The 27,059-nt window shown below is 37.9% G+C and overlaps 1 protein-coding gene across 4 annotated transcripts; it reads right to left on the bottom strand.

The window, feature by feature from the left end:
• Positions 1 to 858: 858 nt before the first annotated feature.
• On the bottom strand, positions 859 to 26,909 carry RBL2 (RB transcriptional corepressor like 2). Of its 4 annotated transcripts, none has more exons than XM_075040240.1 (22): positions 26,684 to 26,909; positions 24,868 to 24,998; positions 23,464 to 23,664; positions 20,783 to 20,847; positions 16,463 to 16,591; positions 15,385 to 15,545; positions 15,216 to 15,280; positions 14,298 to 14,484; positions 12,214 to 12,380; positions 11,441 to 11,550; positions 10,466 to 10,569; positions 9,970 to 10,107; positions 9,301 to 9,465; positions 8,707 to 8,818; positions 7,768 to 8,040; positions 7,007 to 7,281; positions 6,234 to 6,410; positions 6,007 to 6,078; positions 5,484 to 5,601; positions 4,173 to 4,375; positions 3,574 to 3,738; positions 859 to 2,820 (listed from the first exon to the last, which is right to left on the bottom strand). In XM_075040240.1, the coding sequence occupies exons 1-22, from the start codon at positions 26,879 to 26,881 to the stop codon at positions 2,650 to 2,652; spliced, it is 3,387 nt and encodes a 1,128-aa protein (XP_074896341.1). In that variant the 5' UTR covers positions 26,882 to 26,909; the 3' UTR covers positions 859 to 2,649. The 4 variants fall into 4 exon arrangements, with proteins under 4 accessions (XP_074896341.1, XP_074896343.1, XP_074896344.1 ...); XM_075040242.1 differs by lacking the exon at positions 26,684 to 26,909 and adding an exon at positions 24,492 to 24,746 and having other exon boundaries at positions 24,868 to 24,997; XM_075040241.1 differs by lacking the exon at positions 859 to 2,820 and adding an exon at positions 2,827 to 3,223.
• Between the last annotated feature and the right edge of the window lie 150 nt (positions 26,910 to 27,059).

The raw sequence follows: 27,059 nt of genomic DNA, 5'->3' as shown, positions 1-27,059 counted from the left end.
TTGTTTTTTCTTTGGAACACCTCTGTTGAAGTAGCTTTTCTAGCACTTGTTTCAAAACATAAACTACAAATTGTACCTCTTATTATTTACAGCTGAGGGTTCCTAAACAATTTGGTTTCAGAAAGGGATAGGAACAGAAGCTGTTGAAGCTTAGTGCCAGGGCCACTAGGTAAAAATACAGGGGAAAACCGGTACGTACTTAGCTGTAAAAATGCAGTAGTTGGCTGCCAGTGACCAAAACAGTTCTTAACAACTTAACTAAGAATTCTTAGTTAGTTCCCTAACTTAGTTCAAACATGAGTACATAGCCTAGTATGTATGAAGATAATTCTGCTTTCATTGGATTAAAATGTGCAATCTTGTATTAAAGCTCCTGCAAGGCAGACAGACCGGCTTGCTTTTGTTCTAGGCTCCTCTTCTGCTGCATAGCCCTGCCAGCCCGCCTCCTCTGCGAAGAGGAGCAGCACCACCAGCCCCTGGCTGTGCTTGGAGAGACGCCCCAGCAAAGGCAGTCCTTGGCGCTGACCCTCTGCGGGCTCCGTGGTGCCATGTTCTGGCAGAGCAACAGGAGGAAACGCGTTTAGAACAAACACGATGACTAAACGGGGGCAAGAGTAAAGCCTTGTCCTTGTTGTGTGACTAGTAAGTGCGATTTTCTTTTCTTTTTTAAAACTATTAATTGCAAATGTTTGACTGAAGTTCTTGCAATCTCAAGTATATCATGTGCCTTGTGGACCTCAGCTCTGTGATCGCTTTGATACTTTCCTTTTGCACTAAGCAGTCAAACCTAGTGTTTGAGAGCTATAGACTATTCTTAGCTTTGCACATAAGATGCTTTTTTCACACAAGAACATAAAACTGAGTTTATGAATTCTTTATTGAAAAATACACTTGCAATATTTTCATACAAAGTAACATAAATGGTACAGAGTAACAAGAATTGTCTGACAATTTCATAAATATTTTTACAGAAACATCTACACAATTTCTTGACTTCAGCCTTTTTGTTATGCAGGTAAGAATGAAAGATGCTTTAATTTTAATTCCACTGTAAATTCAATTAAAGTCCTAAATTTTCCCATTATTCAGAGGAGCAGGAATGACTGAAAACATGAAGCTTTTAACTTTTGCTTCCTTATAAAAACCTCTACAATCTGAGTGTGCTATATTTTGCATTAACAACAACACTGTCCCCGGGTAAATTGGTATACTGTACCAGTTGTTAGTATGCTTAATGCTTTCCTAATAAGTCTGGTATTTTGGAACTATTTTAAATAAAAACAACTAGTAAGTCTAATATATGCACCACTTTCTTATCCTGTTAGTAGGGGAGAAATTTCTCCCAGGCAGCCTGATTTAGTCTGTTAAAAAACCCAAAAAAACCCAACCAACACCCCTCCCCCACCCCCAAAACACAAACAACACAACCCCCCAAACCCTGTCCTGTAAAACCAAACAAAAAAGCAAAGTATATGTTTTAAGAGATGGACACCACTGTCCTACTCAGTAAGCAAGGTGGCCAGTTCCTGACACTCAGGAAAAGCAATCTGAAGAAACATGACAAGCATATAAAATTCCTTGGAAAAAAGCAAACATCCCTAGCTTCCTGCATTCATTTACTGCATATACATCAAGTTAAAATAAATTCTTAATGCCATTTGCTGAAGAGGGGAGCTACGGGATGTCAACTTGAAAATAAATACAAAAGTCAAATTGCTTCAACACAGAAAGACATCTGAAGTCGGCCTTTGAAAAAAATATTCACATTTAGAAAGTGCCATTGCAAATATACAGCAAAACTACTCTTCCTTAAAAATGACGCTTCACAGCCCTATCAAAAGTGCCACCTTTTGAACATGAGTTCACTTTAAAACATTGCACAGCTAAAAACAATGCATAAACAAAATTATCTATCTTTGTACAACAAGGTGCCCAAACATTAAAGCAAAACAATGTGATGGTTTTCAGGGGCACATGCAACATCCTGAATATGGAAAGAATCCATCCAGACAGCTTCCTTCAGGGCTGAAAAAGATTATTTCCATCTTCTTTTTCCAAGCAGAACTGGACTTTGCTAGAACAGTACTTGTAAGTCATTGGTTTTGTGGAAGTCATTACTGTACAAATCAAGACACTGTTGAATATGGTTATCTCAGTGCAGTGTTCCCACGTCTGATGCACATATAACTTCCTAGTCCAAAGATGAAAATGGTGAAGCACTGATACAAACAGCATGAGTGGACTGGTTAGAGCAAATGGATTTAAATGCCTGGTGCGCAGTAGAAAGCTGTGTTGGGGATGCATGCTCCAAGCAACGGAAAGCACTTCAGCTGCTTGCCGAAGCCAAAGCCTGGAGATGGATCGCTTGCCTTATGGTTAGCTTAACTATAGGGTGAGGCTGGGTCGCAGGGTTGGCAGCATATCCTCGCTGCTGTGGGTGTTGTGGGAGACTCTCCTCCTGCCCCTTCCCGACAAGTACAAAGGCTCAGCGCAGTCTGGCAGGAGACGGGTCACAATCAGGGTGGCGAGGTGGGAAGAGGACAGCCTGGCTGAAGACACTTGCAAAGGCTTGGTGACTCCATGTGATGGACTAAGCAGCCTGGCCCGGCGGAGCAGCAGCGAGGGAAGATCTGTGCTGAAACACTGGACTCAGTGAGACCCTCTGTCATTTGCTACATCTTGTAGTCGTCTTAACAGAGCGGTGTGGTTCTCCTGACAGATTCGCTTAGCTGGTGCTTCAGTACCGTCTTCTAAGAGAATGCCTCTCTTCTTTGTTGGAGTTTCTCCAGTTCTAACCATGCTGTTAATTTCCTTTAGCCTCTGGAGGGGGGTGGGGGGAAAAAGTAGAATTAGTCTCGTTATTGTGACTACCAAAATATAAAGTGAACTTTTGTTAATTGCATTACAATGGGATTACGTGTGCTATATTTCTGGAGATCTGTACTGTACCTTTTTAATCACCGTACTGGTCTTTCCATTACTAGAGTATGCTAGAGTCTTACTCAAACTCAAGCAAGCTGCTTGTAGAGCTGAAAGCCCTTCCATCCATAGTTAGGACTCTTACCTTACACCATAGGTGCAACAATCCCTATCTAGAATGAAGATGCTTCTCAGGGAAGATTTCTACTTCGTTCTTGGTGACCAGAGAGGACAGGATTCAGCCTGTTACATGTTCACCTGGTAAGTCCTTTCATGTTAAGGCCACTTGGAGGATTTTTCCCCACTAGGTAGATAAGAGTTTGTGATTGTACTTAATGTTCTCTTTCAACAGTCTCCGACCCATATAACCCATCTGTTCCCTGAAAGCAAAGGGTACTGTTGCCGCGCCTCCTGAGTCTGTCAGGTGTGTTGGTACAAAGAGTAACTTCTTTTAAAAGTACACAAGTAGCTTGGACACCTAATTGCTTTACAACTTCTTAGATACCTGAACAGGCAGTTGGAAGAGCATTAGGTGAGAAGGTACATGTTATATGAACAGAAAGATGTGTTGCACAATCTCCTGTAATTTCACTACCAAAAAGAAAAGGTAGAATTAAGGATTTATAAAAGCAAGTTAAACCCTTTTTGACTCACCTTCGATGGGCTGCTGCTGAAATAATAGAATATTTTCTCTCGAGGAGAGAGAGTAGGCTCGTTTTTGTGTGGCGAGATGTACACTGGGTGATTCTGGGACAGCTGTATTCTGCGAGGGGAGCCAATCCTTACAAATGGGTAGGGCGAGAGCGGAGGAGAATCAGTCTGCTCAAAAGAAAATGAAAATCACCCAATAATTGGTATCTGATCTCAGGCATTACTACAGTAAGGCTTTTGTGAGTTGGTCACCATAAACATAATTTAGTTTTTCTTCCACTAATGTCACACCATACGCATTTAGAACAGATGCAAGTTTTGTCATGTTATTAGGCCAGATTAATATTTTTTTTTATCTTACTTTTCTAAGGCTGGCAGATGACATTGCTCAGTGCTGTGTCTCTCATACTGGAGGAAACATCATACAGGCATCAAAAGTACTTAGTATTTTAGCCATAAAGTATGTCCTTGAGGTGAAATTACTGTCATAAAAATATAATCCCTTGAATTTGCTTACAGTGAGGTTAGCTAAGAGTACTTTACTGCATATACAGTAAAAAAAAAATATCTATTACTGATGAAAAGCACAGAATTTAACTTACTGCATTTGAAGTATACTTCAGGGCAAATTCTTTAATCTGATCGATATACATGTTGTTGTAGAATTGTATAAGGTCCCCTCGCTCTTCCTCCTCAGTGTCACTGTTGGCACCCGTCAGTCGGGTTGGAGTAGGGGGAGCGCTGTTGGGATGTGGTACGGGCAGGGTGCTGCTGGATCGCATTACTGGACTGGAGTCTCTGCTAGCTGTAAAGACGAGAGCCATCTCTCCTTTATTCAGCCACAACTGTTTAATGCACTTCAAACACTTTAATCCCAGACACTCAGCTGCGTTTCAGACTTTTAAATTGCGGTATAGTGACTGTGAACCTGGTGTCAATATCAGCGATGCTAATTTTGTTCCCTTGGCATCTTCCCTTACAAAAAAGCAGTATGTTGTTAAAGACCAACAAACTGCCAAGTATGTGTACAGAAACACATTTGATTTCCAACTTAATACTGGATAAACTGCAAGTGCCTTTTCTGTATAAGCTGAATTTCATCATAATACAAGCAGAGCTAAAACTCCATTTTGCAGGCATTTGTGCTATCCTTTTAAGAGTAGTTCTTTCTTGTCGCCAGCTGGCACAATTTCAAATAAGGAATGGTAGTCTTTTTCAGCTAGTAGTAGAAATATTTGGCTTGGTAATACTTTTTTTTTTATATATATATATACAAAAATTTTTTTTCTTCCCCTCCCTGTCACCTCTGTGACAGAAAGCATTAATACCTACAGTTTATACCATCATCTATTAAATATCTTGAGAACTGGTGGTAGGAACATACAGCATCACTTATTTGCTTTCCTTTAATAAAAGTTAGTTCAAGGAAAATGTGTCAGTTCAATTATCAAGAAAAGAATCTTCAGAGATGTCAGATATGCTAAAATAGATGTTGTGGGTGGCTTTCTTCCTATCTCTGAAGACAGCCAGCTACTGCAAAAGAACCTGCTGCAGCTCCATGATTGTGTTGAGAGTAGCTGTGAACACGGGCTAGCACTGATTTCCTTCCATTCTACAAAGACATGTTCTTTGGTGTACAAACTGAACTCAAAGAGTTCAGGCTGGCCATCGTGGTAAACTCTTCAGGTAAGTGCACATGGTGATAGATTCAAAACTGTCAAAGTGGGTGTAGTATTAAGTTTGAGTTATAGCAACTCTTAAATGTTAAAATTATATTTTTAATTGTGGCCAAGTTTACCAAAGAAAGAATTGCTTGTGGTGGCAAGTGCCACACGCAAAACCTAACTCTTCCTTTATGCACATGGTTTTGGAAATGGAATTAAAAGCAAACATCTGAAGTTGGAATCACTCACTTCTTTCTTTGTTTCTCTCTTTACTTCTGTCTGTAGGTGAGTTCTGCTGGCTACTGCTGTCACTGCTGCCAGAGCGTCGTCGTCTCCTCCTGCCTTTTATCAGGACACTGCGATATACCTGCAGGGAAAAAGAGAAGCATAATGAAGGAAGGATGATTAGACATGCAGTTACATCATCAGGAAACAATAGTCTGCATGATATATCTGCTTGTTAGAAACTGCATTGTGGTATCAAACTGCTTCTTACAGGGGAAAATACAGCCTCCTAAGAGGAGTATTATCCCATAGGCACTGCCTTCTTAGGTTTTAAGTAAAGATATTTTCTATTTTAGTTATAGTTTAGCATAAAAAGCTTTCAGTAGCGCAGGATTTTGGATGCAACTGCTGTCTTCTGAAGAGAATGGATCACAGACTGCACTCATTTAATAACTAAATGTTACTGTAAAAAGCAATCCATTCCTCAAATAGAACTAAGGCATTTAATAAATGGAATACCACATTGTTTAATACTGCCTCTACTTACATGACTCCTGGCTTGTGGTTGTGTCCGATAACAGCGCATAATATTCTGAAATGATCTATCTTCCTTAGTAACCTAAGAGGACATGAACAGAAAAGTTAAATGTGGGGTTTTTTGTTTGTTTCTGTGTTGGCTGGTTTTGTGGTTTTTTTTGAGGAATTGCAATCTCTGGAATATTTAGTCTTAAAGAAGTGTTTTGTTTGTTTGCTTTTTCTTTATTCACACTGTACCTTAGCCATTACATAGATGGCACACATCAGCAGCTGATCCAAATGTCTATCCATCATGATTTCAGGGCAGTGCACCAAGGAATACTCAAAACATGTCCAGATCTTCTTCCGCAGTTCATCAGATATATCGAGTTTGACACAGAGATCTCTCAGACGAACACTAGCTAAATGATACACCTGTTGAAAGGGAGACTGTGCTTAGGGCCACAGCAATACTGCTTTTCCTACCCAGCTAAGGAGTAGTTCAGGCTTGCCCACCCTGTAGAACTTGTGCAAATGATAAGCCAAAAGAAGAATAACTAAATTTAACTTTTTTCTTACAAGACACAGACATTCTCAGTACTGGTATTGATGCTAAGAAAACAGTTGTTTGAAGCTTAAATTCTGAGTTGTCCTGAGCACAGGAAAGGTACTGCATAGCCTGATAAGAAACCACTGGATTGAATAAACCAGAATGTCTGAAAGGTGATTTCTTCCTTTTAAAGAAAGAGCCTTAAAGAAAATGGACACCTTTAAGTACCTGCTGGTCAAGTACATAATCTGCTTCACAACGTGTGATGTGATAGCTGTGGTGATAGTCTACTCCTTTGCTAGTGAGAAGTTGCCTGCATAAGAAAACTACTCTTCAGGTATGTGTATGAACAGACAAAGGGTAGAGATTAACTTTGAAATGGAATATTTGCTTAGTAGTAATAAAAAGTACCTATTTTAAAAATCACTGAAGACTTACCAAAATACAAACTAAGCAAAGCACAAATTAGACTGAAAAGTACCTTTCTAAAGAAGAGTGAAAGTGAGCCCATCTTCCGAGGCCTGATGGACATGGCAGTGGTAAATTGCTGGGTTTGTCTTTGCTCTCCAGGAGAGATCTGCTGAACAGTTAACTGGCCTGGTAACTGCAATGTTGCCCCAGTCATCTGAGTGTTCAGGGTACCAGCAAGCGTCTGGGCACTGAGAGGCTGAATGGGGCCAGAGACAGGTTGAGGCTGGGTACCTACATTTACTTGGACTGGGAAGAAAGTTATTCCTCCATTTTCATTGGCAATACCTGTAATTTAAGAGAAAGACTCTGAAGTAAGAGCCGGTTGATGGAGGGGAGGTTGTGGTTTGTTTTTTTTTTTTTTTAAAGAATTCAGTAATCATGTAGTTAGTCGCTTATAACTGTAACTATGTGTTTATTTTATTGAAACAATTTCATATATACTACTTTTGGACTTTTCAACATAAGGAGAGAAGAAGATAATGAAATTGAACTAAGCTTTTCATACTAATGCAACTTTCATCCCATGCCAGTTCAGGAAGGAAGGCTTACTGAAATAACTAAATTTTATAAATGTTGGCAGTCAGAACATCCTTGTGCTGTACATGTTTGGTTTCTAAATTCTGCTCATCTGTTCAAACAATTTTTCCCAGTTATGAATCCTTAAACATACTTTTTCTCCACCAGTGTACTGTCCCGCCCCACCCCCCCCACTGTGTACTAATACTCTGACAGGAACAAGCCTCAATAATTCTTTAGTGGCTTTTCTCTCACCTTGTACTGGTATTGTCACAGTTTGCCCGTTGTTGGCTGTTACTGTGGCAGTTGCCACTGTAACCAGTGTCTGGCCGGGCACTGGAGTTACTGACATTGCTTCAGGATTCATGTTCTGCACAGGCACCGTATTTACCACGGGCTGTTGGGAAACTCTTACTGGAGTTCCACTGTCAGAGGTATTATCGTTATCAACAAACAGTCTTCTCCTTGTAGGATTGGCTGTAGGAGAACTGTATCTGTCATACAGGGTAGTTGGAGAGGATGAAAGACCTGTGAATTAAAAACACACACACACATATATATATATTTAACTCTTTTCTTTAATCCCTTATAACACAAATATGTGACAGAAGTCTAATGAGAACCAAACAATGTCATGCAAAGCTCTTTGGGAAGCATTTTTAAAAATTCCTTGTGTCTACATTTGCGGCTTACAGATTGTTTTTAGAGGTGATGGTCTCAAATAATGCTGTGTTTAGCTTAGAAAAATATTAAGGTATTATGTTTTATTTTTCCAGAGAAAAGGTTGAGACTTGACATAACTAAATATATAGTGGAGCTTCTATTCTGGTATAACAATAAAGCAAACTATTCAAGTGCTACCTATTAGAACATAAGTACTGCGCGTGTATAAATATTATTTAACATATACATATGTACACATACATCTATGCTGTTCATATAAATAACTTCCTGAAAACACCCTATCAAAATAGTATTTTGTTCACACTGAAATGATGAATGCATCCTTCCCAGACATCTGACTGACTTAACTATGTGAGTTGCAATAGAAATACCATTTACAAATGTGTGTGTTTGCAGTTAACTATACATTGACATTAAAGCAGCTTCCTTGTTGTACACCACTTAGATTTAAAAATTAAAGCCATGGTCTAAGAAGTGTAAGTAAGTATGTTATGCTTAAAAAAGTCTCACCTTTTCCTAATCCTCCAGTTTCAGCGCGAACCTCATTTATTCGTCTTGGTGTCAATGGTGAACCTACAACACTGTTCCCAGCAGATCTCTCAAAATACTGAGGTGGCATTACCTAAAATATTTATACTTTTATTAGAGTGTCTGTATTGCAGATTAACTACATCATAATAAATTTTTAAAAGCCTAACTAAAGCTTTATAGTGATTGTACTACTCTAAAACACACAGTACTGGAATAATCTTTCTATGACTACAATTAAAAGTCTGTACTTTCCGTACTTCTTGTCTAGTAAACTTTTCAAGTGTGACTGCTCCAAACCTTCCCTGCTTGTCCATTTTGTTCACTGTTCTGCTACACTGTGCAAATACTGGGGGAGAATCATCTCAGCTGCATGTCTCCATTTTGGATGTCTCTCTAGAGCTGTCCATGAACAGAGCAGAGCACACCACATTTACTGTTTTCTCTGCCCTGAGTAGCTTATAGGGTGAAACTGAAATTTGGACACGCACAGCCTCTCCTTCAGGGTATAACATCCACTCTCTACCATCCTGTCTGTGTAGGAAACCTATGTAAAACATACCAACAAGTGCTCACCTCTTCGCAACTAGGAACTTTGTTTTCATTATCTCTGATTCTGTCCCACAATATGGATTCCTGTTTCCATGCCATACTTTCCAAGATCTGTTCTTCAATATGATTAAGGTGTTTTACTACTTCCCGACAAAGGCCGTCCTCTGCTCTAATGAAAACCTCAATTACCTGCAAGGCAGATGATAGTTATGATCAACATAATGTACTTGTTTCATATATTTATTTCTTCTCGCAGAAACATCCAATTAGAATTTCTGATTTTCAAGGAAGATGAGACTATTAGAAGTATTAATGCTGCATTACAATGAGTCAATCATATGTTGTCTTGCAGTTTTAGCAGAAGACAAGATATTTGTATCTTTCTAAACAAACATGTCAAACACTGTTGCTGAATAGCTACAACAATAGGTCATGATAAAATGACAATCCATTAGTTACTGTATAGATACTTGGATGCTGCTCCTGTGTTAAACTGCTAACAGTATTTTGATTTTTAAATGCCCAAGACACCCCAGAATGACAGGTACCTGGGTAATATTTTTTCAATACAAAAAGGGGCAAAGCTGAGAATGAAGGTTAATGCGCAAGTTAACATCTGGGTAAGGAGATTAAATTGTAAGTCAATAGAGTACTCATGAATTGATAAGCACTTCTAGCTATCAAACACTTTACCTTATAAAAATGATAAACTGGAATGTCAAATATTTCAGTGATGAATGGGAAGTTTCCAGGTGGCTTATATGTAAAGGTAATTATCTCAAGGCAACATGCCAGCAGAGATCTATGAAACACATCTTGTTCCAGTATTGCCTGCAAGAGAGTTGCAAATTTTAATGCTCATTTACAGTGTAACTATAGAACAATAAAATGCTTTCTATTCTGCCTCAACAGCAAGATTATTAAGCTTATAAAAAGAGATCTTATTTTGTAAGAGACAGAACAGAATCCAAAATGAGCCATCTTTACTCATTAAAAATTTCATATAGCTTTGTGTTTGCAAATGCAAATGATTTCTTGTACACTTTTTCTTCCATTCATGTGTATTTTCACGCTACTTTTTAGAGATTTAGCCTCATTTTAAATAGGTGTCTGTTCTGCTCTACATCTGGTTTCCTTTGTTGTAAGCCCAACTTTAAAAATGAGGTATAATTTGATTAGTTTTCCTTACAGATAAGTCAGTGTCTCCCAGTCTCCTCCTCTCTTGCTCAATGACTGACTCCAAGACCTTGTAGTATAGCACCTCAGCACGACGAAAATGCTTACTAGCAACATCTGCAGGAATTTTAAATAGAAACAATATGGTGAAATGCGATAAAAGAATTATATTCTTAAGCTATGATTTAGTAGCTTGTGTGGATTTTAGTGCTGCTATGGCTACAATACTTTCAGGACTAAGCCAGTTAGTTACGTTAAAGTTAACTGAGGAAACCCTCTCCTGTGCTGCACTGACTTGTGAATGCAAAGCAGAATAACTTATTACTGAACCCAGATTTTGATGAAAACACCATATATGAAGAACAATCCTTAACATTGCTATAATACAATATACGTATTTCAAGTTCAGAAAATACATTGAAAAGTACACTTATATGGATCCAGCCTGCACTGGGCAACAGAAAACACTGAAGCAACTATGCTGACAAGAACAGAGGAAGGCCCTATTAAGAAACAGCATCTTCTATTTTCAATGCGTCTTCATGCATTTCACAATTCATGACAACTTTGTAAATAATAATTTATACTGGCAGTATTTTAGTATCTGTATTAACGTATCTTTGTTTGTAAGCCAAAATTGCCAAAGTTTAAAGACTACATTTAGTCAGATTTTTCATTACTATCACAAAAATCCATGCCATTGCTATTACTCTTAAATCTGAGAGAAAAAGTGGTACCCTTAACAGTGCTTTTCATTTCACTTCTGTAGAACGGAAAGTATCATCAAATTCCAGTGATTTAAGCTAAGGCTGATTATAAAATTGTATGCAACGTTGAAATTTGCCACGTCTTAAGAATACAGGAAAAGACAAAAGTAACGCAAGAGACACTTGTGCTAAAGCATAACATGTAAGTAAAACTAAATTACAAGAGATGAATATGTTTACAGGCATTTAATTCTTGTCTGTGTAAGCAAAATGTTTCCCACCTTTGGAAAAATTACTGAATTCTCCTTCAGACTGCATGCTCTGGCAGTATACTTCATACATTTCTTTTACTCTGTTTGCAATAGATTGAGAAGGATCTCGGGAACATGCCCTGAAAATAAAAACTAAACATTTTCAACATACTATTCCTACTAAGACAAAAAAAGAAAAAAATCTACAACTATTTTTTAATATGATAAAAGCATGAAACTGTAAATATATTGCATAGCAATACAAACACGCCCATACGTGCCAAACTATATAGGTACTGTAAAATGTCCAAAGCATATTACTATTATTGTTATTCTATACGCTGTAGTAAATATGCGCGTCTTTTCATGATCAGGGATAAATATTGAAACAGCATTTTCCACATGATATAAAAATTGTTTTAAAATACATTGTGCCTGAAGCAACAGTTTATCTACATGGAGAATAAATTTTATTTTGCATCTCCTACAGTATGGAATGATTTGCTAAGTAGGAAGAAGAAAAGCCTTGAAAACTTTGTATTAGCAGTTTACTGTTAGAGAAGCTCAGAACTGTTGGGTTTTAAATGTTGCATGTTCTTACAGCCACCAGTCTCTTAAGGACAAATATATCTACATAAAGAGAGCAAAGTCTTTTGAAATTTAAATGTCTTTCTGGGTCCGATTTTACTCCAGAACCTTTCAAGACTGACTCACATTTTAAAGTACACTGTTCAGCATTAACGTTTCTTATTAAAACTATTTAAAAAAATAGAATTATTTGGTTAGCTAAACATCAAACTTACCTGAGTATTTGCTCCAGATTTTCACTGGGGGCATTTTTCAGTCCTGCCAGCATCGTATGAAGGCGGCTCAAACTGTATGTTGCTATGGAAACAGGTGTTACATATGGGTTGCTCTCTTTAATATACTTGCGGCCAGTAAGTGGGGTTGTAATCCTAAGTGATTTGGACTAAAAAGACAAAAAAAAAGCATATAACTGTACACTGTTATAAAACTTAGATACATGTCATAACCTAGAAGTGTCAATCTGTAGAATTCTTACCCTGTGTTATGATATATGCCTGGAAAAAATGGCTACGAATCAAAGAGGCCAAACTAGTTCACGTCTTAGATAATAGCCAGCAATAAAAGATTTGTCTGTGTCACTTGGATGTTTGTATCAAACAGTACAGTATAAACATATAAACAGAGAGGATGTGACCTCACACTGAAATGCAGATACTGGGAGTGAAGTGTGAAACAACTAGGCCAATCTAGAAAAAAACCCCAAAACCCTAGCAGTCCCTTCCTATCCCTTGAGTACCAAAGGTAGCTGTAGCTTATAGGAAAAGCATACTGAGCCAGGGTTTCCTTTCAGCAGGTTTAAATCTTAACATGAAAAGTCCTGAATCTAATGATTAGCATTTTAATTCATTTGCATCAGATCAAGCCATCATCACATCAAAACAACATCAAGGATGTTCCTTCAATTAATATACAGCAAAAACAATGCATCTTCTAATTATCTAACCACGCAACAACCAAGAAATATTTTCCCTATTTTAATGAATACATTACATTTTGCAGTCTTCTCACCATGAAGTCTACCTCCCAATACTCCTCCCATTTTTCCCACACACTCTTAAGTCTGTTTTATTTCTGTTTCCATACCCTACCAGGAAAGATGGTTCCCCCAGCCCTGCCTTGGACTCCCCAAGAGCATGCAACAGCACAAGCATTGCAGCTGCAAGCTGCTGTCATATAGGCCACACTGTTTCATCACTACAGAAACCTACAAGAGTTACGCACCCAGAAATATGCCAGCAAAACTAAGTGGTTGATTATTTCTTTAAACAGATCAGAAGCGAAGAATTAACTATTTGCACTGATTTTGCAGATAAGGTTATTTTGATCTTTTCTCTCCAGAATGTTGAAAGCCATTAAGCAACTCTCACTCTGGAAAAGATCACAGAACTATTTCAGTGATCTAGACTGTTTTACCCTTTTGATCTCTGTAATCTAATTGTGCTAATAGAGCTTATATCCTTCTTTATTTGCCTGTCTTGTATCCTTCCTCCTTTAAGATATCTTTTCCATCTTCAGGAACATTTTGATATTCTGTAATCATAGGTATACTTGTCTGCATTCAAAGTCAGTGCCTGTTTTTCAAATGCTACTCTAGTCACACAAAGGCCCTGATAATTTTATAGGTCTTCACTTTATTGTTCTGAAACATGTGTTGTTCTTTATCCTCTCAAAGACCATATTCTATACTATTTCATTAGTCACATATAGACATATGTATGTATCATGCTTTTAGGCAAGCAAGGTGAAAACCATTCCCTAGTGATTTAACTAAAACTGTAAAAAGATGTAATATTAACACCTGAAGCACATCTGTTAAAAGGAAACAAAAAGAATGCATAGGGCAAAGCGCGGAGCAGCTTTGCATACGTTAAACAAAAAACTCTGCATATGAGACAGAGATGTGAGTGAAGGGGAAGTTGGACAGACAGGTCCAGAGGGCCCCAACAGTTGCAGGGCAATTCAGCACCTGCCAAACAACCATGGGGAATTGCCCCTTCTTTTGTGCTTGATAATCTTCACCTAAAGATTTACCTAAACACACCTTTTTAGGTAATTACCTAAATATTCTCTATACTGGATTTAACCAAAGAAAACCCAAATGTATGGAGAAATTCTGTCCCCCAAATAAACAATATATCTAATCAATTACAAAAACTAACTTGGCTATGCTGTGTACACTCCCAGATCACCTTGAACAATAAAGATGGTAATTTCTTGTAGCTGCTTCTTTTCATCAGACATAGACTAACTCAACCTATTCTCCATATAAAAACAGCAACACAGACCATGTCACACTCACCCTGTCAAAGTGCTGCTGCAAATTATGCTTCACTTGTACTCTTTCAGCTGTTTCCATTCCTGAAGTTGTATTTAAGCACCTTGTAAGAGTTCCAATTTCTTCATCTGCATCCTCCCCAAGAAATATTCGCTCATCAAGATTTCCTACTGACAAAACATACTCCTCGTAGGCCTTGTTGATAGCTTTGCTACAGCAAAAAGGAAAAGACATACAAAACCTCCTTTATTTAGACAGTGCTTTGTTCACCTGCTTACTGAATGAACACAGTTCTGGTCTCTTGGAAGTCTACTTCAGAACTTCTTTTAACCCTGACTGAAGCATTGGAGCTCCTTTAAAATCTACAATATCTGAAACACAACAGAGGCAAGGACATTATTTTTCCATTACATCTGATGGCTTGCCATTTAGTATAGCTGCAGGAGGAACATAATAAAATACTGAGAACTCATATTTGGCTGCAAGCTCCTCAAAACTTACACAGCATCACATAATCATAAACTACACTTAACTGTTTTCATACCATTTAAAAGAAAATAAGTCCTACTCATAAGCATCTCTAGGTTTATAAAGAAAAAAATAACACCAAATCCAATTTTTCCCTCCCACTTCCCACTCATTCAATGTGCTCCCACATCTTTTCCATACTAATACTCTGAGTTATATACAAAAAAATGAAAACATAGAAACATAATAAAAGCAGACATCAAGTAACACCATCCTGAAGAATCATTCGTCTTTCAAATATGCCTCAGACTGTACCACCTCAAAGAAAGGAACTGAAATGCAATGTCATGTATAAACATTAATAAATACACAAGTCAAATAGCTAGTATTAGTTAAGACACAGATAACAGCGCAAGTGCAATTGTATTACAGAGGGATACTAACGCAAACCAAACCATGAATACAGTGACTCACAAGCTATCTCCAAAGTTCCCAGGATCTAGAAATCCAGTCAGATTTTCATCTTTTCCTTTTAAAAGCTGCAAGACAGTTAAGAACAAAGGATGGACGTTTCAGTTCTTAAAAGGTTTTGGAGATAATGAGTAAGGAGAAATTTTTCTACATTACAAATTTATTGACCAACCTTTTTGTCAAAAAGTTTCCGAATATATGGCTTCCAAAAATGTTCCTTTATGCCTTTTGCTTCTAAAACTAATCCATAATGTAATGAACACAGTTTTTCAATGATGCAGGGAGGATCAGATGATACTTTATAATCCTTACTATGAAAGTCATCAGGTAGACCTACAATTAGGAATACTGTATTATTTAATTTTGCAAATCCATACCTTGTTTTCTTGTTAAACTTAAATTCTATGCTGTGTAGTCTAGGTAGTGTGAAATTAAAATGGTAAACTAACTAGATCCCTTGAAAGAATTATTAATTATATAATGCCCACTCAATTTGATAATGTTGTCAAAAGTCAATTTTGAGTCAGATATTTAAAAAATTAGATATTGTGCGATAAAAATTAAAAATATCAGTTCTAATCGAAAATCAATCAAACACTTGTGAACTATAATATTTATTCAAATAAATTTGAGATAATGGTCCCAGTTCACATCTGAACCACTACAAAGTAAATGTGAATACTGTACAGCACTGAAAATGAAGTATAAGTCTGGAAAGAATTACATCAGAAATTCAATGGAAACTTCTCACCATTCATTTGTATTTGTGGTTATCAAGTCAACCTACATTTCCATTCTCTTCTGAAAGAGAACAGTAGCAACACAGAAATGAGAAAGAAACAATCAAGTTGCCACTCTCATATTTGAGCATTAGATCTTTCCAAACTGCTGCCTCACGGGAACTCTCCAGTCTGATTGTGTCCAATGACAACTGTGTCACTATGCACTCTTTCACTAACATTAAAATGTCATTAATTGACATTTTTACTTTGGAACTTCCTTGAATGGTATTTCCATAGTAAATTAAATTCTTGACTTACTATATTATTGACAAAATTCAGTAGTCTGTTATTACATACTACATTAATAGATATCTAACTGCATAGCCAGATATAGAAAATATTAATTCCCACGTATTTCAAATCACTATTATTCAACTTATTCTCTGCCACATAGATTCATACTCATTTCAGTAGCCTTAGAAGTTCTTGCAGACTTTGGATAAAGATAGATAGTTTTCTTCAACATACCTTTAAAATTAGGATTCAGAAGTTCTTTACGATTAGGACACTGGAGAGCATTTCCATACACTAGATCCAAAGCACATAACAAGAGATGGTAGGAATTGACCAAGTCATCACTGATCATAGGAAAATTACCTTCAATATTAGAAAGACATAAGACATTAATTAAAATCAGCATAGATTTTCAAGTATTTTAACCAAGAAACTGTTGATATTTGTATTACAATCAAAAATGGAGTCTTGGAAACACAGACTTTGGTGACTATAAATATCTGGGTAGAAATGCAGGTAGTAAAACAGACACACACTTAATAAAATATAGCAAATACAATAGTAAAATATGTTTTCAGGAACAGCAGCAACTGTGTAGGAACTCAAATATATTATGCTGTTTTGAAAACAAACCTTACCAAAATGTTGATAAACGTGATATTGCAGACTCAGTCATTCACAGTAATCTGATTAATCAGTGCATAAATAACTTGAAGCAGCATGAACTATATAATGCAAAGTACCTCAGGGAAGAAAAAATTGTTACCGTAACTCTGGCAATTCAAGCCCCACTGTCTGGCAGAGTTACGTCCTTCAACAGATTCTTACTCCATCTGCCTGAAGCAGAATCTTGTTCTGCTTATAACAGGTGGGTGTATAAGGGGGAAGAATGGGTTCCGACTGAGACTTTCCTTTTCCCCAATTTTGCATTGCTGAAAAGTGTTGCAAAGAACTTTAACTTTTTCTAGGCTAGACCCAAGTGTTCAGATGTCCTAGAAAAAGCAAGCACCACCCCCTCTTTCAATTCCCCCCCCATTCTCCAGAATGAATCTGTTTTGCTGGGGGCGTGCTCATTATAAACAGTAATAAATTTAACTTTATTTCTCTTGTGCTTTACAAAAAAGTTAAAATATGTCTCTCTGCTCTGGTTTACAATGTAGCTTTATTTCATATACCTCTAAAGTATTTTTTATTTATCATCTTCCTGTAGAAAAAAATCCTTGTAACCTCTTCACTCTTTTATCACCTTTCACAAAGATTATATTCAGATTCATTACTCTTTACTGAACTCGTTTAGGTTTATGATATTCCTTTAGAGGAATGGCCATAGCTAAAAACAGTCTTGTAAAATAAACTATACCATTAATTAATACCATAAATCACAATTCCATGAATTTATATGCACAGCATGATTTTTCTGTCACTCTTTCAATACTAATAACTCCTTTAGTCCTTTTTTTCGTTTTTCCCAGGTAAGCTCCAAAGGACTTAGCTGAGCCCACTATGAAGAACAGGTTTAAATCCTTGAAGAAATCTATCACATAGTAATAAACTCACTCAAAACACATCAGAATGTATGTATGAATATTTCTAAATTATATTGTTCCTTTTCTACCAGTAATGTATCAGTTTGTTCAAATTTATATTTAATTTTCTGTTTCCACATTTGTTAAAAGAAAAATAATTTCAATGCAAATAATTGGAACTATTTAAAATAATGAAGCCTACAGGAAATTTGAATTAAGTGTACACATTTATCAGTCATTTCCAAATAACCAAATAAGGTTCACAGCAAAGCAATGAAAGTTCTAAGTACAACAGCAAAATGTTAATCAATAAAAATCTTAAAGAAGTAACTCTCATAACGTAGGTCCACTTTCATAACCATGAAGTCTAGCACAACAATTGTTACTGTCAGTACAGTCAAAAATAAATCTAATTTTACACTACCAGTAGTTTCATACAAATGATTTCTCAATGATATTTCAAACAATAGCTTACTACTCCCTTTCACAACGTAGTACCAAATAATAATAATAATAATAAAAAAATAGTTATCTCAGTGCTGCAGAGGTATTTTTTTCCCATTTCCATTTTAAAGAAAAAGGTCAAGATAGAGAGTTTAAAGATAAATTCTTAAAAATAGTATGCAAGAATTGCAGTATCACTAAACAAAGTCACTATCTTACTTTGCAGCATATACCAGAAGTACGAACAAGACCTGTACTTTCTCCATTTGTGAAACTGAACGCAATGATCTTCAGGCTTGCAGAAATATCACAGAGACAAGCCTGAACTTGCCACTGATGTGCGGTTGCCATGATAAGGATTACTGCCAACCCTCAAAACACAGTGAACAAAACTTAACATGAATATTTAATGCCTGAAATGGTCAACATTTAGTTTCCATTTCTGTGCTGCCACACTTTAATAAATTTACCACTAGCCACTTACTAATTTTGCAGTTTATAATTACTGTAAATTTTCCTTTTTCTTGTAAAATATAATTGACTATGTTCTCGACATGGTATTCTCTACAAAGTTAATTTGTATATCTGAAGCTGCTCGCTAATTAACAAGTAGTTAATTGATGATGTAGTTACTCAAACATATTAACCGATAATTTAGCAATAGGAAGACTCATTAAGTCCCTTTGTACCTTGTCAACTGTCTAATCTACCTACAGAATTAGGGATTTTATAAAAGGGAAAAGAAAAATCTGTGATTTTTCAGACCGACCGACTTACTCCCTCAGCTGCCTAACTGTGCTAAAGAATAAAGTCCTGAGTGATTGGAAATGAAGTACAGTACTAACTCTCCTCTGGACTCAGTGGAATATGAATAGGTATTTCATACTACTTGAGAGCGCTATTCTGGAATGAAAAAAAATTTTAAAAAGATGAAAATTATACTGTTGCAAGGGTTGCAAAGCAACATACTTGTTTAGGAAAGATTTCTCTTTCCCAATGAAGTGGAATTTGCAGCCTATTGGAAAAAGGCATCTTCTGCATAAGATACAGTGTTCAGTACAGCACTTGTGCAATACCACAACCTTCTTGATCTTTGTACAAAGATGTGATGGTGAGGGTCCATAATATTGCCAGTAACTTTTCCAAAAGGGAGCTGCTGGCAGCCCTCCATGACATGGTACAGTGTAGAAAGAAAGGCTAATCTGTATTTAACAAAGTTAGTGCCAGATAATTCAATATTGTGACAGCCTACTCTGTCCTATCCTCAAAAGCTGCCAATTAAGGAAATCACGGCACACTGCAGGAATCTTAACACTGATTCACTTTTAAACTGGGAAAAAACCACCCCACCACACACACCCAAACCAAAACAAAATTGCTTTTATCACTTTTCTTGTAGAAATTAAACTATTAGTTTTCTTCTACTAGAAGTTTTCTTATGAAAAAATATAAAAAGTCTCTGGAAATTATTAATGGACCTGAATCTACAAAGACTTTCTTTCAGTGAGAAATATAAATCTTGTCTTTATTTTCCTCAAAACACTATCTTACTTATACAGAATTCCCAGTAAACACTCATCCAAGCAGTACTTGAATAAAGCTCTAGGTATGCAGAAACTCTTTAAGACACAGGTTTGATGAGGAAAGACTTCAGACTATATGTGATATGAATGAGCAACTTAAGCCTAAAATAAGGATTTAATCCTGTTCCCCCCTGTGACTTTCTCTCCCATCAGTCATTATCAAGAAAAACTGCTGAAATCCTCTGCTGTTCTTATTAGCTTTAAGGCTACTCTTACAATAAAGGTTATATATACATTGCAATATATTGTCTGTTGATTGCATTATTTCTGCAGAAGCATATTAACAGAGGATCCCCTTATGTGTTCCAAAGGTATCTGAGTCTTCAAGACAGTCAGCCATTTATATATACACTGCTATGTCCAAAGTGCAAGCACCCTTGCAAGACAGGCATAGGCAGATGTATTTAGTAATGCATACGGTTATTTGATACAGTTGCTGTATGCTCATTTTTTAAAAAGGTAGGGTGGCAAAAAGGCTATCAAAAGGATTAGAATGCTATCTGTGACACTAGTGTGAAAGTACTCACACCTGCAATTTTATGATAAATTTTTACTAGGTTGTATAAAAAAAATCATTAAATACTTTCAGCGTTGCTGGAAACTTAGGAGGAATTTAAATATTCTTTGTTCCTAGTAAACATACATATACACCTTATGTTAATTACAACAACATCTAAATATGAATTCACTAAAATTCTAAGCTACTTTTTTCCCTTTGAATTACAGCATAAGTCTCCACAATACTGGAAACTTCATAAAAATATTCCACATAAAAGCTACCAAACTATTTGCACACACAGCTCACCTTAAAAATGTGGTAAAACATACAGTGGGTAAATTAAGACAAAATACTTTCTTTCAGGCTGTTCTGAGAAGGCCCTTTCTGCAAAGGCATTTCTGAATTCAGAAATGCCTGCACCTATTCAGTGTTTAAGGATTGATATAAGGTAACAACTAACAAAACCAGGTTTGCTGTATTTAATCCCTTTCAAATCACTTACCTTTTGCATGAACAAATAGCACCCAACAAAACTGGAAAACCTCAGTCACAGTACATGGTTGTCGTCTTTTGGGGAAAAAATACAGGAAGAAGACACCCAATAAGTTCAATGAATTAAGACTGATAAAACATCATACAACATTCAAATATTCTAAAAGAAAATTAGGCATTACTATCATGTGGCCAAAATCTTAAACCCTTCCCACAAAAACCTGACTGAAGGTAATACAGAAAGTTGCACCCTGGTTTAGCGGACACAAGTGGACCCCCAGTCTCAGTCTGCATGTAATGATTCAAATGTCACTACAGCAGACCAACCCAGCAAATTCCCTTAGGAATAGGCCAAGACTTGATCAGAAAATCACTGTAAACTTAATTATAAACATGGCTAGCCTAAATGTTTTCTATTAAGGTAAAATTGTGACCTTAGTTCTAAAGAACAGGTAAATACCTGAGTTTAAAATATACAGAAAATGTTATTTCTGCTTTTCTATACAACAAATGTACATATAGTCAGTTGAAATAATTTGAGAGACAGAGCTGTAATTCCTTCTTCATAAGCATTCTGAGCAATATAAGCATGTATAGATGTTTTTGGAGGAACACATTACACAGTGTGTTGATATTAATATACTCAGTACAGGCAAGACTTTCAGACCTGTGTGTTCACAAGAGTGTCATCTATGTACTAATATAAACCATTTTACATAGTATCTTATACAATTTACAGAATTTTGAAATATATTAAATGATTAGCAGAACCAAGTTCCTCTGCTGGTCTTTGTTTAAAATGCTTTCAGATAAAATATAACTCATTCATGAGGCCTCTTCTTACATCAAAAGCTTTGCAGCTACTGAGGATTTATTTCTCAATACTGCCACGTATAGCATACTGGAAGGTTTTCCTAAATATCCTTCCTACTTTCACAGTTCTGGCTACTAAGTTTGGGTTGTGTTCTTGGTAACATGAAAATCTTGACAAAATAATCAACTCATTGAAATATTTTTACTTCCCCCCCTCCCCTCCCAATCAGAAACTATGCTCAAGTATTTACTGTGTGGATTAAAAAACCAAAATAAACCAAAACAAACCCAAAACCAAACCCCCATAAACAAAAAACCCCCTTCCCTAGCACCAATTTTTATAACTCTACAGCATCATTCCTTGTTTCCATATAACATATCTTTGGAAGTGCTATTTAATATACTGCAGCTCATCCCCAAGACAGGAGAACATTAGAGCAGCAAAAAAAATGGCATAGAGGTATGTTTTGTCCAATATTATCACATTCCTTCTAGGTTTTTAAAAGTGTAGTTGTCTAATATGGATTGTAAAACAGGCATGTGAGCCTCAAAAACAAGCAGTACTTGCACAATGTAAATAGTCTTTATCAGGTTTTCTCTGTTTCTAGAGTGCATAGCTTGCTCTGTAAGACTGTATTTAATATTATTTATTTCATTCAGTATTATGTAGTTAAGTTGGAAATTCTTCCATTCAGGCCAAATTAATTCATTGTGAGGCCATGTTCTTTTCCATTTCTCCAGTAGTTTGTTCAGCTTTAATCTTTTATTTTCTTATTTAGTTACTCCATTAGGTTACATAAAGATTACATATGTTTCACACAAAAATTATTAAGTATCATCTTCCAACTTAATCTTCAAAATTACTTTACATTTTACCATCCAAGCTAACCAACTAGCAGGGTTTACTCTTCTAATAATGGAATTATATATGCAGTATATTTTCATTTCAACATCAAATATTCATCTCAATACATAACTCTATTCCATCTATAGTCCAATTCTAATTTACTCACCCTTTGCATTCTCCAACAAAATCCCGTCTTTTATTATAGACTCAGATACATTTGGTTACAAATACCACTAAGTGATGCTCACAAGTACATCAAGGGAAGAAAAAAAAAAAAGCCAAAAAACCCAACTAAGAAATAGTGTGTAAATATTAGAAAAAAGTAAAAGAAAATTAAAAAAAAAAACCAACAAAAAAACCCAAACCCCCATAAAAGCAACCGAACAATAGCACTTCACAGTAGTGAAGATGAAAGAAATAATGAATGGGAATAAATCAATCTCTACTACCTACCAGGAGAAATCACAAGCCATGCTAAGTGCTGACACAAACAGATGAAATCTTGTTAAGATCAGAATAACAAGAAAAGAAGGCTAGCACTTAATTTTCACAGCACTCCTAATACAAACAGTAAAAAAGAAACAAAGCTTCTACTACAAAGTAAAATATCCAGAAGATCTGCATCTATGAAGAAAACTAGGGGACTTATTAGGCAGTGAAACAGGCTGAGTTGTTCTATGTGCTACTGAGGCCATACAGATCGTACAATGACCAAATTCTTCCAGCCTTTCCAATCTTAGAAATACTAATATTTCTCTTGTCTACAGGCTGACTTTAATCTCTCCCCTTTCCCCTGCCTCCCAAATCATAAAAACTTAGCAGCTTTGGGATTTTCTGCATGCTGTCAGATCTGACAAACTGAAAAAAAGATTCAAAAACTACTGCGAGCAAGGACAGACAGACCAACTCCAATATTATAAAGAACCACTATGAAAATACAGTCAAAAGCACACCTAAAACAACCAAGCAACTTCATTATATTTTTGTAACAGTAATGCTCCAAAATCAGTCTGGAAATAACAGAAACATACCTCTGTTTTCTTCCTCTCTGTTGACGAGGTTGATCTTCTTGAGGATATCTGAAAATGTCCTGAAAAATGGGCTCATACTTCTTAAAAATTACTGCAGAAACTGTAAAGTTTCTTTCTAATCTCTCAGTTCGTTCTCTGAATTGGGAGGGTAGATTTGCCATGTCTTCCCACTTTTTCATCTTGTTAAAAAACTCGATCAAGCTGAAAATACCAAACAGGTTAGATATGAAAGGTTGAGGGTTTTTTTCAAAAATACACAATACATTTTCAAGAAAAGTGCAATTTCAACTTCCCAAACTACTGACAAAATGGCAGTCCTGCAAACATGACAATGTACTCAGAGCCAGTCCTTTGCCCATAAACAAGGATAAGCTCAGACAACTTGCAAAGTATTTTTATATCCTCGGTTGAGGACCATGTTAAATATATATTCACAGTTCTGGCTTTCCCTCACAAAGACACGATCAGCTCCAACAGTCAGATTACTCTATAATCAGATTTCCCTCATCTTTCTGAATAATTTATTAACAAATTCTTGAGTTCTGCAATAATAAGAAAATTCTACAAAGCATGAGAAAAACCTAAGTTTCAATAAATTTCACTTCATAAATTTGGCTTTTGTTTATTTTTCATTCCTTTATCTACATCTACATTTTCAGTGTTATTTGTCTTTGATAGCCCAGATAACAAAAACAATGTATCCACGTTCAATTCCCTGAGTTTGTGCTTTGGAAAAAAACCCCAAAAACCAACGTTTTTAAAGGAACACTTTTGTATTGTTTAAACCAATAGCAATGCTCCAACAGTAAAGGAGATGGGAAGAAAAAGTGCATAAGAAAATTTTTTTGCTGTTTTGCCAAATTACTAAATTGTTACAAAACAATCCGATTGCTAATAAATAAAGTTGGTTGTTTCAGGAAGTTTTTCTTCATTGCTTTATGGACATAAACATTTCAAACAAATTTATCAGATTCTGACATCACTTTGGTTTCATAAAGCAGGAAATGTGAAAAGTGAAGTCTTCTTACCAAAAAAAAGGATAAATTGCGTGAATATTTTCACAGCCAAGTAAAAATGGTTTCTCATGTGAGAAGGTCATACTTTGCACAACTCTTCAAAAATAGACTGTTCTTCAGGAACTGGTTTGTTTCTCCTTTGAGAGAGGGAAGTCAATCTCTGATTTTGAAAACCAGTGTTTTTACAGCATAGTAATGACAAATGGAACTGTCCTACTTCTGTGGCCATGAGCTCTAACACAATGATTCCAGTGATATAAATTCTACCTTTAAAAGCAGGAAACAAGACAGACATTTAGCTTTTATTCTCAATTTCTAAATTTTACAAGCTGATAAGCAGTCTTTGAGATTTTGTAAGTGTTGAAAAATTAGCAAAAAGAAAAGTTACCTTTGTTCTGAACAGCGCAAAATTCTGGTTAAAGATACATAATTTCCCTCAGCTGTCCCTCTGCTTACAGTTGGAATTGCTTTCCTACAAGCCACATACAAGGCACACGCTAGCCAATGCAGATCGTTCCCCTGTGAATTAAAACATCAGGTGTCTAAAAGACTTCATTGAAAAGAAATCCGTACTCTTCAGCTACGCGCCCATAGAACTGTTTCCTAAATGAATGCAGTTCAACCAGTGAGAAAGTTGATTCGTTGTTTCAAAGTTCTGTTGAGCTACTTTGTGTTTTTAACTACAAGAAAAAACCTGTGCTAAACAGATACTTAACATCAAACTGTGTCAAAACTAGAATTACATAGTTACTAGTTAACCTTATAAATTTCACCCCTGAACCTAAGTTTAACTGTATTTTTAGTGTTGCTCTTCTCCCCTAATAACATTTTGTTCTGCCTTGGTGTTAAAAAAAAGTTAAAATATAAAAGCTACGTTTCCCTGCTATCAAAACATTCTTCTGCCCTGAACAGACAGTGGGAACAGAAAAAGATCGTTTCCATTTTTCTCTGTATTACGCAACAGAACGATTACTCAATCTGGTACCTAAAACCAGAAATTAATTCAAACGAAAACCTTTCAAATTTTATTCTCTCTTCTCGATTAAAAAATAACGTTTTGATAGCAAAAGGACAGTAAAAATTGGTGCACAGAAGTCTGAATTCGATGCTGTGGGTTTCTTGGGCTACATAGCATCACGAGGCCAGACGAGCACACACCTTCGGGGAAAACTCAAGTTTTCTTTCTGAGCTTCCCGGCCCGTTTCCGATGGTTACAAGCAGCGTGTGTGACAGGGGTGCTGGCAGACCAAAACACTTCCTTCCTCCGGCAGACGCACGCAGCTCCAGGCACGGCAGGACTAACCGCCTTCCACCTGTGCGAAACTGCCTTTAGCTCTGCGTTGAGAGCCGCCTGGTTACGGAAAGGGAAGCCCTAAAAAACTCCGATTAAATCGAGACAGACGTGCTGTTATTGTAAGCGCCACCTTCATTTTTAAAAAGCCACCCCCCGGTAGAAGCCTTCTCCCAAACGAAGCGGGTGCGCCGCTTTATGTCACCGTTTTAAAGAACGATCTTAAAAAACCTGCACGCCTTCAGTCATCCACAAAGTTTTGCGCCACGTTCACGCAAAACCCCGTTTATTGTAATTGCGCTGAGAGCGTCTAGACGGGCAACTGAGGGGCTACCGCTAAACGTCCACCGAGATGACCGCGTCACGTTCGTCCGCTAAGCAGCCGACAGTAGACAGACTACAGCGGTACGACGGCTTTTGTTTTTAACGCCTTTTCACCGCCAAGACACGGGATTATCATTTTTTTCCCCCGATTTCGGAGCTGGAGAGCACCGCTGCGCGGCCGCCCTCTGTGCGGACGGCGGGCCGGGCCCCGCCCGGCTCCCCCGGGGGGGCGCGACGGCCGCCGTCACGGCACGTCCCTCGGCAGAGCCTCCCGCGGCTGAGGCGCCACCGACCCCCGAGCGGGTCGAGGGCCGGCGGGACGGGCCGAGGCCGCGCTGCGCGCCTGGAACGTGCTCTCGGCCGGCTGCCACCTAACGCCCGGGCGGCGCCTCCGCGCCGGGCGGTGTGAAGGAGAGGCCGTCGCGCCTCAAGGGCCGTCCCCTTCCCCTTCCCCCCCCGCTTAACCCTCTCCCTCCCGCCGGGCTGTCCGCCCAGGACCGGTCGCCTCGACGCGGCCGGTCGCTTCGGATCGGCCGCTTCCCCGCCCGCGCCGCATCAGCGCGGCCCCCCGAGCCCCGTCGCCCCTCACCTCCAGGGTATAGTTGCGCTTCATGCTCTGGTAGCTGAGCCAGGCCTCGGAGCGGGCGCGCTCGTCCATGTTGAGGCTGCTGCACAGCTCCTCGTAGCGCTGCCGGGTGTCCCCCTCCTCGGCCGGTGGCGAGGGGGAGGGGGCGGCGGCGCCCCCCCCGGCCCCCGACTCGGCCTCGTCCTCCTCCTCGCCCGGCATCCCGCACCCCGGCGCTAGGGGGCAGCGCCGCCCCGCCGCCCACTGCGCTTGCGCCGCCGCCCCTGGGCGGCGCGACGCGCGTTCGAATCCAAACACCCCGGCGCCGGGCCCCGCCCCCGCCCTCCGCCGCGCCCCCTCATTGGGCGGCGGGCGAAGGCGGGCCCCGTCCGCGCCCTCG

The sequence above is a fragment of the Buteo buteo genome, chromosome 11 (assembly GCF_964188355.1).
Source record: "Buteo buteo chromosome 11, bButBut1.hap1.1, whole genome shotgun sequence".
Taxonomy (NCBI): Eukaryota; Metazoa; Chordata; class Aves; order Accipitriformes; family Accipitridae; genus Buteo; species Buteo buteo.
This window is presented reverse-complemented; position numbering and strand designations above follow the sequence as displayed.